This window comes from Myxine glutinosa, chromosome 3, assembly GCF_964187855.1.
Source record: "Myxine glutinosa chromosome 3, kmMyxGlut1.1, whole genome shotgun sequence".
Taxonomy (NCBI): Eukaryota; Metazoa; Chordata; class Myxini; order Myxiniformes; family Myxinidae; genus Myxine; species Myxine glutinosa.
Window position 1 is genome coordinate 121,369,839 of NC_136263.1, and position 15,896 is coordinate 121,385,734.

General features: G+C 43.8%; 1 protein-coding gene across 16 annotated transcripts in view; it reads left to right on the forward strand.

The window, feature by feature from the left end:
- Window positions 1-15,896, forward strand: part of LOC137423244 (CUGBP Elav-like family member 2) — a 219,334-nt gene that overhangs the window by 153,885 nt on the left and 49,553 nt on the right. For all 16 annotated transcript variants that reach the window (XM_078774507.1, XM_078774514.1, XM_078774510.1 and 13 more), the window contains 2 exons: window positions 13,264-13,392; window positions 13,881-13,960. In XM_078774507.1, coding sequence (XP_078630633.1) covers window positions 13,264-13,392; window positions 13,881-13,960 — 209 coding nt within the window. The remainder of the gene's footprint in view (window positions 1-13,263; window positions 13,393-13,880; window positions 13,961-15,896) is intronic.

Consider the following 15,896-nt stretch of genomic DNA (forward strand, 5'->3'; position numbering starts at 1 on the left):
GGGGGGTGGGTGGGTGTGTGGCGGGGGGGGGGGGTGGGTGTGTGTGTGTGTGGTTGTATCCAAGGGGGTTGTGTCAAAGCATGTCCAATGAAAGGGGTTGTATCAAAAGCGGGGTTATATGAAAGCGGGAAGGCGGAGGAAACCGGTCATCACTACCAGCAGTTGTAAGGTGGCAGTTCTAGTTATTATTATTATTATTATTATTATTACTAGGGCATGCCCGTACTATATCTATATCTAAAATTATATCCCCCCCTCTATTTACATGAAATGGTTTGGTTCATGAAATGTTTTGGTCCATTCGCAACGCCAAAGCGAACGGCGAACGCTTTACATGAAATGGTTTGGTCCATGAAATGTGTTGGTCCATTCGCAACGCCAAAGCGAACGGCGAACGGCTTGCGAGTACAGTGACAATCCCCCCCCCCCCCCTCTATTTAGATGAAATGGTTTTTATTAGTTTTAAAACATAGTTTAACGGCAACATAGTTTGCAAACGTGAAATAAATGAATACGCTCTCAAATGTGCCATCCGAGGCAGAGTGTGTCCGCCACGTTCGGCACACGCGATAGCTCGCTGCTCTCTGATTGGTTGAATCGTTTTTTGGACATAGCTCGGTAAGTAATTGTCCGATTAATATGAAACCTTGAAAAGGCACATCCTCGGGTCCCCAGCAATATACCTGGCAAGTTTAAAGTATATCGGACCCGTGGTTGTCGAGAAACAGCGGTCACAGACAAACGTACAAACGTACAAACAAACAAACACACAGAGATTACTGGAATTATAGATAGATTATTACTATTATGAAAACGATACTACTGAAAGGATACACTACTGTATTAAGAAACCTGGGCTTAATTTGTCCGAAATGGCCCGAAGGTGAGGCATGAAGCCTAAGGCCTGTACGTACCGTTTTATTGGAAGAGCCATAACGCCGATGCTTTCGATATTTGATGCTCATTTTAACAATTGGTTTGTTTGTGTTTCACACTGAATGAAAAACGTAAAAGTAGAGCATAGCGATTGTGATAAATGACAGGTTTGACGACGCAGTCGTGGCCAAAAATATTGGCACCCTTGCACTTTTTTCAAATAATTCACCATTTCTTCCAGAAAATTGTTGAAACTAAAAAATATTTTGTTATCCACATATGTATTTCTTTGGTTTGCAGTGGAACAAAACCAAAAAAGCTGAAAAAATTACCAAATCTTGGCTTATTCCACATAGAAATCCAAAAATGTCCCGGGCAATATTGTCGCGTTCTTGACGATTAAAATATTTCCCAGGAACGAATAGCCGAGCAAGCTTTAACTCTGAGGCACTGATCAAATGCAGACGTGATATACGCGGGGGAAGAAAGGGAGGGAAGGGGAGGGATGAAGGGTCTCACCTGTCGATCCTGCCGGGATCCTCAAACTTGCGGAAAATAACTCCAACAAAGACGGGCTTTAGAAATGTACAAAAATAACAAAAGGATTTATTCAACGGAATGCCGATACAAAGAAAATGTACGATAACTATATGCCTAAACGGGACATCCCCACAACAGACTTAAAAACAGACAAAGGGATAAAATAAACTGAAAAATAAGGTGTGTGTGTACACTTAGCTCTGATCACTTGTGGGATCTCGTGAGGGTTGTAAAAATCGTCCGGCGCATTGGCGACGTTGCGTGAAACAGGCCTCACAAGGCCTCGATGAAGGCTTCCCGCGCGAGGCGACCGCGACGCTTGCAGCTCACTCCTCCAGCTGTGCCTGGCCTCATCCACCCGTCCTCTGCATGGAGAACCGCAGTTCCCGGGCCGTGGCTCTCCCTATTGCCTCTGCACGTCCCCCGGTGGCGTCTCCGAAAACGGTTGGTCCCATCGCTGGTTCAGGGCGAGAATGACAAATACCGACTGCCGCGTTCAAGACCAGTGGCTGAGAGCAGAGCGAAGAGAGAGAAAGATAATGTTACGTGCTCCTCCCCGACCCCCTGGTCGTGATGTACCTCCGAGTCCCGAGAGGAGCCATGGCAGAAAAATGTTATTCTGTGCCAGAAATCAACAGTGAAACCACGCCAATGATTATCAACCAACCAATATTGTATTAAAAATCACACAAGAATAACGGTACAACAAATAGCAATCAAAAGGTACACTCAATACATCTTATGATGGTACCATCACCTAGCATAGGATAACTCACGGTGTTCCAATTGAGTGGAAAAAACCTTCCCCAATGTCTCTATATTCCCGTCCTCAAGACGAGGTTGACTTGCTCCAGCAATCGCTAGAACAATGTCCAATCGAGACCAGAATCCTGTGCGGATGGAAAGGGCAGTCGCACCGCCGAAGCAGCTCTCAGGCGTAGGCGGTCGAAGCGAAGGAAAAAGTCACATGGTCCAAAACCAAAAGCAAACTCGCGGCGGAATGGGAAATCCCAAAGGCCCTCTCGAGATAGGAACGTTCCCGGTTCAGTCGGCGAACCGCCACTTAAACTTCAAACTCAGCGTTGCGCACACACATCCCCGACAGACGACAGGATGGTGAAAAAGCTGATGCGTAGCCAAGACCTTTTATTGAACAAAGCGCGAGTGTCAAAATGGCCGACGGCTCTTACAGGAGTCGACACGACCCGGCGATGATTCTTCAGAATCACAACGCCCAAACCTGACCACACAGGTTTTTCAATCCCTTAGCGATAACACCTATCGCAGGAACTCCTTTCAAGGAAACTCAAAGTTCACTTGCGACTTTCGTTCGACAATGCTCGCTACGGAGCTGGAAGCTACTCGCTTCTTGTCTGACTTCACTCGCCACGCCCTCGCCTTCTTCTTCTTCCTCGTCCTCCGGTTCCCGATCCGGTTTCCTGTTTCATTTAAAGTTAACCCTTTTACATTTTGATAATACTAATGGCCATTTCACTTAAACAATGATAATAATAATACATAGAACCAGAAGTGTTTCCAGTGGATGAAAACCACAACAGCGGAAGTGTCGAATCCGTAACACTTCCCCCCCTCGAGAAAGAAAGTTTGAACACAGCGAGAACTTTCTTTGCAGGCAAACTCTTTAAACAAACAAAAGTAAACTCACAACCCAAATCATCAACTCCCGTGAGCAACAATAATCAATATTCCCCAAAAAATAAAGCAACAAAACTTCGAACAACCCACAGATTTTCCCAAAGTTAATTCACTCTGGACAAAGCATCAGCAACGACATTGTCCCTGCCCTTTACATGCTCAATTTCCAAGTTGAACCCCTGCAAAGCCAAACTCCATCTCATCAACCTCTGATTTTTATTTTTAGTTTCTTTTGAATGAAGGTTAAGGGGTTGTGATCAAAAATCCAAAGTCAAGCAAATCTATAGCACTTTTCCCGGGAGGCCGAGCTGAGAGCCAGGTTCCATGGTGGTTGGGTGGTGAGGCCTGGAAGTATTCACTACATGGACGCCTTTAGGAACGTGGAGTTCACGGTTAATCCGTGTAGGAAAGTTCACTACATGGACGCCTTTAGGAACGTGGAGTTCATGGTTAATCCGTGTCGGAAAGTTCACTACATGGATGCCTTTAGGAACGTGGCGTTCACGGTTAGTCCGTGTAGGAATCTTGGCTCGGCTGCTCTGCAGCATTCAGTGCTTCAACTCTTCCTAACTTTCATAATAATCACGGTTGGACCGCTTGTCGCTGCAGTCTCGTGAATAGCGGTCTCCTTCTCAGCCACTACCCTGATAATCATTCCTTCGGGAGCTGCCATAACTCTGGGAGCCTCCATAGTAATATCGATTGCGGCCACCACCAAAACTACCTCCACATGGTCCTCCTCTGTAGCCTCCTCGACACCTATGAAATGCCTTCTCTACTGTTATGGTTCGACCCTCCAACTCCTTGCTATTCAGATCCTTTTCTGCATCTCTGGCGTCCTTTGTGTTTTCAAACGTGACAAAGCCAAACCCTCTTGACTTTTGTGCCTCCCTGTCTTTTATCAGCAGCACTTCCAAAAGCGGGCCATATTTATCAAAGACAGAGGCCAGAACATCTTTCACTGTTTTGAAGTTCAGTCCACCGACAAAGAGCTTGCCAACATTGCCTCCATCCCTGACTTGTGTAGTGTTGCTTTCCATACTAGGCTTTTTAACAAACATCGGGTTACCAGAAACTTGACCACTGGCCAAATCATTCCCGATAACAAAAGATACTCCCTCTACAGGAAGAGTGGCTTGTAAACCTACGGTGACCGGGTCCTGACACCAAATCAGACTCTAAATGGATGACATGAGGTGGAGCTTTAACACAGCCACCAACGCCCTGTAAACAAACACTAACACCAGTTGCCGTCCTCTCTGACAATGGCAAAATGCCTTCAAGCATCAAAGATTGATGTGCTCCTGTGTCCCTCAATACCCTAACCGGTTTCTGGTTAGTAGAGTCTCCATCCAGTGACACAAACCCCTCCGAAATAAAAGGTTTGTAACCCTCTTGAACAAGGTCGCTCCGTGATGCCGTAACTTTTGCATGGGAACCTTCACAAGGCTCTGTCCTCCAAGAACGATTTCTCACATTTGCCAATGCATTCGCAGTTGTACTAGTCTGACTCCGTTCCTGATTTTTCCTTTTCAGGGTGTAACACTGGGACATCAATTGCCCAGGTTTCTTACAAAAGGCGCAAGTAGGCCCGGAGGAAAAACTCGTGGTCTGCCTCGAGCCCCCTGGAAGACAAGTCTGCCTGGGAACTGTTGTCTTCTGATCCCTAAAAGTCGTGGTATCAGATTTGTTCTCATAGTCATCTCTAGGTCGCCTCCATGAATTTTTGTTCTCCGCACCTGATTTACCATAACTCCCCTGGCTAACTCTAGGCGAGAAGTTAGGTTTGCTGAACCCCATCCTGTGTGTCAAGGCATAATCATCTGCCACGGTTGCTGCCTCATACAACTTTGGTACCTTCCTCTCATTCAGATGTACTTTAATGTCCGCGTGGACACACTGTTGGAATTCCTCCACCAGGATCAATTGTCGCAATAGTTCGAAGTCTTTCCCAACTCCTTTTGAATCACACCACCAATCAAACATGGTTTCTTTCATTCTGGCAAACTCCACATGGGTCTCACTCTCCCTCTTCCTGGCATTCCGGAATTTTTGCCGGTAAGCTTCAGGGACCAATTCATAGGCTTTGAGAATGGTTTTCTTCACTATCTCATAATCTGCACATTGGTCAATCGGTAAAGCCGAATAAATATCTTGAGCTTTACCCACCAGAACAATTTGCACTAACATGGTCCAGGACTCCTCAGGCCATTTTAGCATTCGAGCCACTTTCTCAAAGTGTAAAAAAAAATTGGCTACATCCTTTTCATTGAAGGGTGGAACCAGCCTCACATGCCTACCAACATCCCAGGTGTTCTCACTAGTTGTCGAACTAGCCGGCATGGATGTTACCTCTCCCCGCTCTTCCATTATTTGCAGCTCCTTGAGTTTAAGTTCCATCTGACACTCCATGTCACGTTCCTTTAACTCCCTTTCAACTCTCCTTTCCTCTGCTCTTCTCTCCTCGAGTTCTGGTTCCTGTCCTGCTCTTTTTTCCTCGAGTTCTCTTTCCTGTTCTGCTCTTTTTTCCTCGAGTTCTCTTTCACCTCTCCTTTCCTCTGCTCTTTTTTCTTCTAACCTTTCCTCGAGTTCTCGTTCCTGTGCTTTTAACCTTTCCTGGCTCTGCAATTGCATCTCAATTTTCCGGAGCTCCACATTTTCTTGTTCTTCGGGTAATCAATCCAAGGCTACCTCTTTCCATGTTCCTAGTCCCACCAGAGATTCTATCACCAATATCTGCATCTCTGCTTTCTTCATATTAGCTCGGACCTCCAAGTTAAAATGTCTGGCCAATATCAGAGTTCCGATTTTTTTTAATGCTTGGAACTGTGCTTCACTCGAGGACGCTGCAAACTTTCCTGCGTCAAACACCATGGTGACTATCCGTTAACACCTGTTAACCTTCACACAAAAATTTTTACCTCCGAGTCCCGAGAGGAGCCACGGCAGAAAAATATGTTATTCTGTGTCAGAAATCAATAGTGAAACCACACCAATGATTATCAACCAACCAATATTGTATTAAAAATCACACAATAATAACGGTACAACAAATAGCAATCAAAAGGTACACTCAATACATCTTATGATGGTACCATCAACTAGCATAGGATAACTCACGGTGTTCCAAGTGAGTGGAAAAACCTTCCCCAATGTCTCTATATTCCCGTCCTCAAGACGAGGTTGACTCGCTCCAGCGATCGTGAGAACAATGTCCAATCGAGACCAGAATCCCGTGCGGATGGCAAGGGCAGTCGCATCGCCGAAACAGCTCTCAGACGTAGGCGGTCGAAGCGAAGCAAAAAGTCACGTGGTCCAAAACCAAAAGCAAACTCGCGGCGGAATGGGAAATCCCAAAGGCCCCCTCCAGATAGGAACGTTCCCGGTTCAGTCGGCGAACTGCCACTTAAACTTCAAACTCAGCGTTGCGCACACACATCCCCGACAGACGACAGGATGGTGAAAAAGCTGATGCGTAGCCAAGACCTTTTATTGAACAAAGCGCAAGTGTCAAAATGGCCGACAGCTCTTACTGGAGTCAACATGAGCCGGCGATGATTCTTCAGAATCGCAACGCCCAAACCTGACCACGCAGGTTTTTCAATCCCCTAGCGATAACACCTATCACAGGAACTCCTTTCAAGGAAACTCAAAGTTCACTCGCGACTTTCGTTCGACAACGCTCGCTACGGAGCTGGAAGCTACTCGCTTCTTGTCCGACTTCACTCGCCGCACCCTCGTCTTCTTCTTCTTCCTCGTCTTCCGGTTCCCGATCCGGTTTCCTGTTTCATTTAAAGTTAACCCTTTTACATTTTGATAATACAAATGGCCATTTCACTTAAACAATGATAATAATAATACATAGAACCAGAAGTGTTTCCAGTGGATGAAAACCACAACAGCGGAAGTGACGAATCTGTAACGAGGAAGAGGAAGAGAAATGGAAATGGAAAGGGAAAGGGAAAGGGAAGACCAGAGAGGGCGAAGCGAAGAATAGAAGAAAAACGACCGTTCTCTATTGCATCCAGTAACGAGCTGGCACAAGAGAGAGAATGGCGGTCAGACGTTCTATTTATGTCCTGGCTCTCCCGTCCGCGGTGCTTCTCCAATCAGCGAGATGCCTCCTACTCGTCCTTTCCTCCACCAATCAGCGAGTCCCTTCTTACTCTGGCCTTCCTTGTCAATTAAGAGTCCTGGCCAATCACGGCTCCTCGGGGCGTGTCCTCGGCCTGCCCGAGCTTTGTGTGCCTGTCAAGTCGGGGTTGTCACCCGTAGTGCTTGAAGCCTGGTTTCTTGTTGGTTTTATTATTAGGGTGATTCCTGCTCTATGTGTCTAATGAGGTGCCATAAGAGACAAAGGATAATTCACCAAGGGTGACCCCAAACACACTTCAAAAAGCACCCATGAATGGTTCCAGACAAAATGCTGGACTGTTCTGAAGTGGCCAGCAATGAGTCCAGATCTAAATCCCATTGAACACCTGTGGAGAGATCTGAAAACAGCAGTTTACTCCTGGCTCTAGGGGGGAGTTCGTGGCCATCGCAAAAGTACAAAGTCACGCATGATTTTATTGTTGTACATACCAAGACCTTTCAAAAAAAATTGGGTGACAAGCCCAAATCTGTTTCGATTTTGCTGCAGAGGGCGCTTTTCAAAATGGCCACCATAAGTATTACTTTTGACCATATCTTGGTCTGTGAGACTCAGAGACATGATATTGGTACCTAAACCTATGTTTTCAGGGTCAAGGAACTCAATAAAACCAATAACAATTACATTGGCTCCTTTGTTTGTGGTAGCCATCTTGAATTTCAAAATGGCCGCCATTCAAAACCGCAGTTGTCCATATATCAGTCATCAAAACACATAGACGCTTGATGTTTGTGGTTATACTCATGCATTTAAGGCCAAGGAATCCAATGATAAGAGTATAATAATACAGTGGTTCATTTGGTTGAGTTACCATGTAACCTAAAAATCCACAATGGCGTCCAAAATGGCCACCAAAACCTAACGGCTATACTTGAAATGACTTTAAATCAATGATTATTTACCTCAAAGTTGTAATTTCGGTCCATATCAGAGTCTAATGTTTCATCTCAGTTGTAAGGATTTTTACAGTTTTCAGTCTTCTGGCACTTGCAGAACACAACATTTTACCGAAGCTTCTCGATAAGGGCTTGATACACGAGCGCATTTGCCACAATGACACACCAGGGACCAACGTGGCTCGAGGGTTTTCCATGATGTTGATGAATGATGGCAAAAGATGGCCATTTTCGAGGGTAAATCCGTAATCCACTGGATCAAGGTTTCCTATTCTGACGTTGAGTTACCTATCCAGAGCATGCATAGTGGTGTATGCATTGTAGAATGCACGATAAATGTGAGGTTCAAGGCCTTGACTTGTCGGTGGCAGATTTTGATGCGATGTTGATTTTGAGAAATGGAATTGATACGCTCGAAGCTCCTGGAAATTACAGGATTTGCTCCCAGCATCTGCTACTTTGACCAAATATTGTTCTGCATTCTGAATCGCTGCAGAAGTTAGTGGAGCAGTTGTGCCAAATCCTCGCAAGTGGATCTCAGAGTCAGCCTTGAGGGCTGCTTTCCTGGTGCCAATCTTGCTGGTGATATCACACCCTGTGAGGCTGTGTAGTGCTGGAAGGACTGCGCAGAGATCAGGATCCAGCCGTGCATGCAGAATGTGAAGGGGTACATAACGGGTGGTGGTGCCTCTACCTGCCCGTACCCACAGTTCCTTCAGCCCCTCTTGAAGAAAGATTGGCATATAAAACAGTAAGGCAACTGCTCTATTACCTGGCACACTATAAACCATCAAAGACTTTCGCAACTGGTCAGGATATGTAAAATCAATGCTACTACCAAAGTGTCTCAAAAAAAATATCTTCACATCTCTATTGCGAAATTGATGCTCGTCGTCCACAAGTCTATTCAATCGGTCTCTGATTATACTTAGTTCATGGCCATTGCCACTTTTTAGTCCCTCTTCTAATATAACTCAGAAACGATATCACTCCATGCACGCTGCCTGGGGTTCAGCTCTGGTGTATCGCCAGTTGAACGTTGAGCATTCTCAAACTTTTGGATGTATGATGTCATGCACTGTTTGTGATAATACAAGTCAGCTCCAAAAACTGCATGCTCATCCTGGAGGTCACACATTCGACTGAAAATGTCATCCTGGAAGAAGTTTGCTGCTTGTAAAAGCGAAGTAGCACGGTTCGACTCAGATATACGATATTTCGTGAAGTCCTGTTTGTGTGACTTCTTGTTACAAATGATGCAGTTCATCGAGTAGGCTGTAGGATTTGGAGGTGAACGTACAGCGGAGTGAGCACGAGTGGCAACCCCATGTGGACTGCCAGATTTTTCTAAGGATAGCGATGCTTTCTGTGATTTCCCTCCTTCCTGGATGCGTCTGAGCAGATTCGCATTGGTGTACTTCTTGTAGCACTGGTTGGAAACATGATAGAAGAAGTCACTCTCGGCTGGCATAAACTTTATGCGTTTTGTTGCAGAGTCGTTTCATATGTCACTAGCTTCCCGTATTCGTTTACACCCGTTGGGTGTGCTGATCAGTTTTCCCTGTGTTGGCTCTTGACAAATTACACACTTTGTCCGGTCAAAATCACCAACTCCTGCCCCGAAAGCTGTACAAATTCCATTGCTGATTGTGGATTAGGGCTTGTATTAGGTCTTGTATTAGGGCTTGTCTTCAGAATTTATCTGAAATAAAAGAGAAGTGGATTACAGTGAGTTGATTTGTTAAATGAAGATCTTTAAACGTAATGATTACAGAAAGCAGCAAATCTTCAATTTTGTGATGGACACCATATACTCCTGGCTCTAGGGGGAGTTCATGGCCATCGCAAAAGTACAAAGTCACCCATGATTTGGGTGATAATAGTTATGGGCACCACGTTGGATTTATAGGTTACCTGAATATACTCAAGAAGATTTTTGTTGGTCTCTGTGAACCACTGTATTATTATACCACTGTATTATTATACTCTTATCATTGGATTCCTTGGCCTTAAATGCATGAGTATAGCCACCAACATCAAGCGTCTGTGTGTTTTGATGACTGATATATGGACAACTGCGATTTTAAATGGCGGCCATTTTGAATTTCAAGATGGCTACCGCAAACGAACGAGCCAATGTAATTGTTATTGGTCTTATTGAGTTCCTTGACTCTGAAAACATAGGTTTCGGCACCAATATCATGTCTCCATGAGTCTCACATACCAAGATATGGTCAAAAGTAATACTTATGGTGGCCATTTTTAAAATCGCCCTCTGTAGCAAAATCTATACAGATTTGGGCTTGTCATCCAAATTTTTTTTAAAGGTCTTGGTATGTACAACAATAAAATCATGGTTGACTTTGTACTTTTGCGATGGCCACGAACTCCCCCCGAGAGCTTACACTAGTTGGGAGAAGGCACCCTTCAAATCTGGGAGAACTGGAGCAGTCTGCACAAGAAGAGTGGGCCAAACTGCTTGTAGGGAGGTGTATGAAGCTCATTCATGGCTATAGGAACCGCTTGACTGCAGTTATTTTGTCCAAAGGCCATGCTAACAAATATTAATCTAGGGTGTCAATAATTTTGTCATTGCCATTTATTTTTTGTTTTCTGATTTTAAAAGGATATATTAATTCTGAATAAAAAGCAAAGGTTCTGTAATGTTAACAGTGAAATAAGAATTGTGAAGACCAAATCCTTTTGTCAATTTCAACTTATTTTTGAGAAAATGGTGAGTTATTTGAAAAAGTGCAAGGGTGCTAACATTTTTGGCCATGACTGTATGTTTGGCCTGAATGAAATTGGAATCAAAATTCTGGAGTGTGGAGAGTCATCCGCCGTACCGCCGTAATAACATCAGACGTAATCACATCACCCTGTCATGTGTGCAGATTGTCAGTTCTGATTGGTATACGTTTGAGGGGACATACATACAGACGGGCAAACACTGTTCTCGACGGCTTTACCCTATGGGCTACTCCGTAAAAAATTGTGGTAATGCTCCTCGGCTCACTTGGTGGAACAATGGAACTACTGGTAGGCATAGATGACCCACAAAATATGTAAATTAGCCGATGGTTTAAACAAATTTGTGAAAGCACCATGCAGAGATGATTCCGACCAAGTTCTTCGAAATATTTTGGTGCATTCTTTTTGAGATGACGTCAAAAGTAGCGATCGCGGAATCATAATGACCTTTGACCTTTACATTGACCTACTTGATATGCAATTTTTTGATGGAATTTACAAGACATCAGGATGCCTTGATCCTCAGAAGTCCAAAGTTTGATGAAAATTAGTTTAAATAGCATCACGGGTGATGGAGGTTGTGGTCAAGTTTAATCTAAATTGTGTCTGTAGTTTGAGAATCATACTAAAATTTGGTGTCTGTCTGTCTGATGAATTTTTGACCCCAAAACATTCTGTCATTACTTATGCAATCTCAACCAAACTTGACAGGATGATTAGGGGTTACATAATGAAGGTTGTAGTGCATTCATTTGCCCTCCCCTCCCCAAGGAGGTTTTCTGCCCCGAGCGGGTTTTCCCCACCATTGCCGTCAATGGGGTTGCATGTTGAGGTGTATATCAATGTTAAATTAGCTTTATCGTGGCGTTTTTTCAAAAGAAGAAGATTTATCGTGGCATTTTCCTGAAGACGCTTTTAATAACAAAATTAATGATAATCACATATTATTAATGCTATTGCAAAACAATACTAATAATGTCCCACTTCCCCAAGGCGTTTTTCCTGCAGTGATAATGTGTATAAATAGCTTATAGTTATAATGGCGTTTCTGTGGGAGCAACGGCTTCTACAGGAAGTAAAAATATAAACCACAAACACGTATGCTTAGCTTTTTAAACAGTCGCTAATGCTCTTTATAACACTAAATGAAGAAATTTGGAGGAATTCCAACATCTGTGAAGTAAGGTTTACTTACATAACTGAACGAAGATCTCTTTATACTTATATACCCCACAAATGTGGTACTCTATATACCCCACAAATGTTGAGTTAATAACATGGCCCTTTCTTTCTCTACCGTGGCATTTTTCGGGGTGAACTTTTGAAACTCCCTCCTGCTGTTTAATACGAAACTGAAAGGGAGGAAGACCGGGGTGTGCTCATTTACCTAGCTAGCTAGCGCTTGCCAAGCTTGCCGTTCCTTAACAGTTTTGAATGGAGTGCTTGCTCAAACGCTTCACTTACTTGGCGATCTCTCCACAATGAACTTGGTAAGTTAACGCACACCCAATGTTCTTGAGACCCGACCATAGTTTGACTGTAATCTATGTACCCAAGAGAGGAATGGCCCTTCTTGCTGCTCCCGTAGTGAGCGGGTGTACTAGTAAAGCAAATACCTTTTTGGGGGGTCAAACCTGATCCCACTTTGACCCTCCTCTTTCTCCCTCTGTAGACCCTCTTAGACCTTGATTTTTATTTATTTATTTATTTTTCAATTATGTGAACAAACTTTGGTACATCATGGGTGGTGAAGGTTGTGGTCAAGTTTCATCAAATTTATGTGTAGTTTTGTAGAAGATGACCTGAGTGTTTACATACTGACTGACTTACTCATAGACACCTCGCAATGCTAATACCTGACCGGAACTATGCTCCAGGTGAGCTAAACGCAATTGGTGTTTCTGCGACATTTTGTACACTGCTCGCTTGTTTAACTGTTCGACCATTTTTAATGGCCCCATGGAAATGCAGTGTAATTGCAGAGTGTAGTGGCTCTGATAGTGAGATTGTGCTGCCCACTTTGTGAAGCATTACAACCTCCTATTTATGAATAATATTCATGGTCTTAACCTGTGTCGGGCTCTTATTCTGCTTCGATGGAGCCTCCTAGGCAGGACCGCTGTCTCTTGAAGAAGCTCATTGAAAGTTGTTTTGTTAAAGTGACCACCCTGAAGCACATGGAAAATGCCCTACTTTGTCAGGATTAGTGTAAACTTCACCTCGACATTTTTTTACCTTGAGGTCAACATTATATAAGAAATTGCTTTGTAATTCTTACGCCTGTACGTGTGCCTAGGAGGGGCTTCCATATGCCTGCGGAACGTGTTGCCTCCAAGGTGTAGTCCTTGAAGGTCACCATGCGTTGTTTTGTTCTTTGCCGTGTATTTGCAGAGGATCGGAAGCTTTTTGTGGGCATGGTGTCCAAGAAGTGCAACGAAAGTGACATCCGTGTTATGTTCTCGTCTTATGGGCAGATAGAGGAGTGCCGTGTTCTCCGGGGCCCAGATGGAGTGAGCAGAGGTGAGGTCATCGTGCCATCTTTTATTGCTTGCACATCTCATTCCTTTCTTAACTATCATCCATTGCCTTATGCATCTGCGTACTTGTCACTGCCCAACCTTCCCCTCCCCTTCTCAACCTCCACCCTTGCTTAATTTTATTTTCCCTTTATATATCTCTTCATGCCTTCCCTGCCTTCCTTCCTTGTTTCTTGTTGGTGTTAATGTTTATATCATGCTAGTGTGGTTTCTGGTCGATCCTTGAGCTTTCCAGCACGAGCAAGATATATCTGTCGTCTTGGCAGTTCACGACTGAGATCTTTGCATTAATCATCATTATTTTTAATCTTCTGATTGACCAACAATGGTGGTAATTTAACATTCGCTTCCTCCCAGCTTGGGCATTTTTGTACGATTGATAACTGAGGTCCGTGAATCTGCACAAATCCAACAGAAGCTTGTGGTGCGTGATGAGGCTTTTCCGTGTCCTGATTAGGCCGTCTTTTCCAGGATGCGCTTTTGTGACCTACGCTACGAGAGCGATGGCCGTGAATGCAATAAAGGCGATGCACCAGTCACAGACCATGGAGGTAACCGGCAAAACCAAACAGAACGCTGTGCCAATGTTGCCGTGTCTGCTGTGTCTCTGGCCTTTTCTCCACTGCCTCATTGCATTATTCCGTTACTCGCCGCCCTCTGATTCATTGCAAAATAAAGCGGCCTGATGGTGATGTATGGGTTCTTTTCCATGCAGAAGTGGCTTGGTGGGATAAATGGTTTAAATTTGGTAGGTATGTCTGTAATTGGCTGCATTTGATGTATATTTGAGTGGGATTTAATCGTTGTTTTGTGATACGAACTCTGTCGTCCTCTATTATTTACTCTTGTAACAAACCATATTTGCAAGATGGGGAATCTGTTGACTGTGTAAGCTGCTGTATTTATTCAGAGGTGATATCAAGCTGACAGTATATTGGTAAATTAACCGATTGAAAAGCTTCAAACTTGGGACACGTTGACTTTTGTTACTTTTTCCTGATGCAAGGCTCAACAAGAGGCTTGTGCATTATTACATTTAAGACAAATACAGCAGATGTTTGTTTACTGATCTTGCATAAGTTACAAAATAGTAGGTAACATACAAATCAACGCAATTTGAACCGAAGATTCCAGCATCGTGAAATGTGCTCACATTATTGTGAAAACAACCAATCCAAATGTATTTGCCAGTATTGCTATTGTGCAGAGAAAGATTGTGCATTTTGCCTGATGTGTGATTGGGAACGCTACCAGTTGAACGAATGGCTGTATCACAAGAACCATTGGTGCCTGCGCATGCTTATGAGGTTTTACCAGTACAAGTGATAAGTTTGGCGCTTTGTACTTGTGCCTGGACCTACCACCTAACTTGCACAAACTTTAATAATCACATGTTGCCGGCATCAAAGCATCAGGACGCGCAGTATTTTGCTCGTATTCATGTCATTCGGTGTATATTTGTATGTGTATATTTTTCGGTGTATATTTTTGGCCTTATGCTGAAATGCTATCCTTTTTAACAACTGTCCAACTTGTGCTGTACAGTATTATCTTTTTATTTCATTTTGCTTATGGATGGTGACGGCCTTTGTGGATAAATACTTCGTGTGTGTGTGTGTGTGTGTGTGTGTGTGTGTGTGTGTGTGTGTGTGTGTGTGTGTGTGTGTGTGTGTGTTTGTGCATGTCTAGATGTGTGTGTATGTCTAGATGTGTGTGTGTGTGTGTGTGTGTGTGTGTGTGTGTGTGTGTGTGTGTGTGTCAGTCTCTGTGTGTGCCTCTCTGTCTCTGTCTCTGTGTGTCTGTCTCTGTCTCTGTCTCTATGTGTCTGTCTCTGTCTCTGTGTGTGTCTTTCTCTGTCTCTATGTGTCTGTCTCTGTCTCTGTGTGTGTCTTTCTCTGGCTCTGTGTGTCTGTCTCACTGTATCCGTGTGTAGTTGTGCATGTGTATTGCTTTGCTATTGCATTTCCCAACCCCTAGGCCACTTTCCCTTTGATTAACTATACCGCATTATTTTAACATGTACAAGGTCAACATTACAGTAAAAACTTTAAAATATTAATCAACTTCATGTAAAAACCTGAAATAATGGCACTTTCGATGAGCAAGCATCTTGCGTCACATGATCTATGCCTGACCCCTCGTCAATACTTTAGCTTTGGATTCATGGATTTGTGCAGATTCACGGCTTTGGATTTGGTTTTGGCGGTGGCACTTATCTCTCTCTGTCTCTCTGTCTCTCTCGACTGGTGGAACTTGGATTGTGCCTGTGCATTCGAAGGTATATGCCTGTCGGGAATTGAACCAATTGCATTTAACTATGTATATTCCATCTGCAGAATGGGGATTAATATATGCAAAGGGTCTACAGTCTTCTGGGACTACACTGAATCAGAGTGGTTGCATCCTGTATGACTTTAAACAAGGAAACGTGGATGCCATTTGGCCGATCATGTGTTCCACTCTCTTAAAAATTTTACTCCAGGTGTA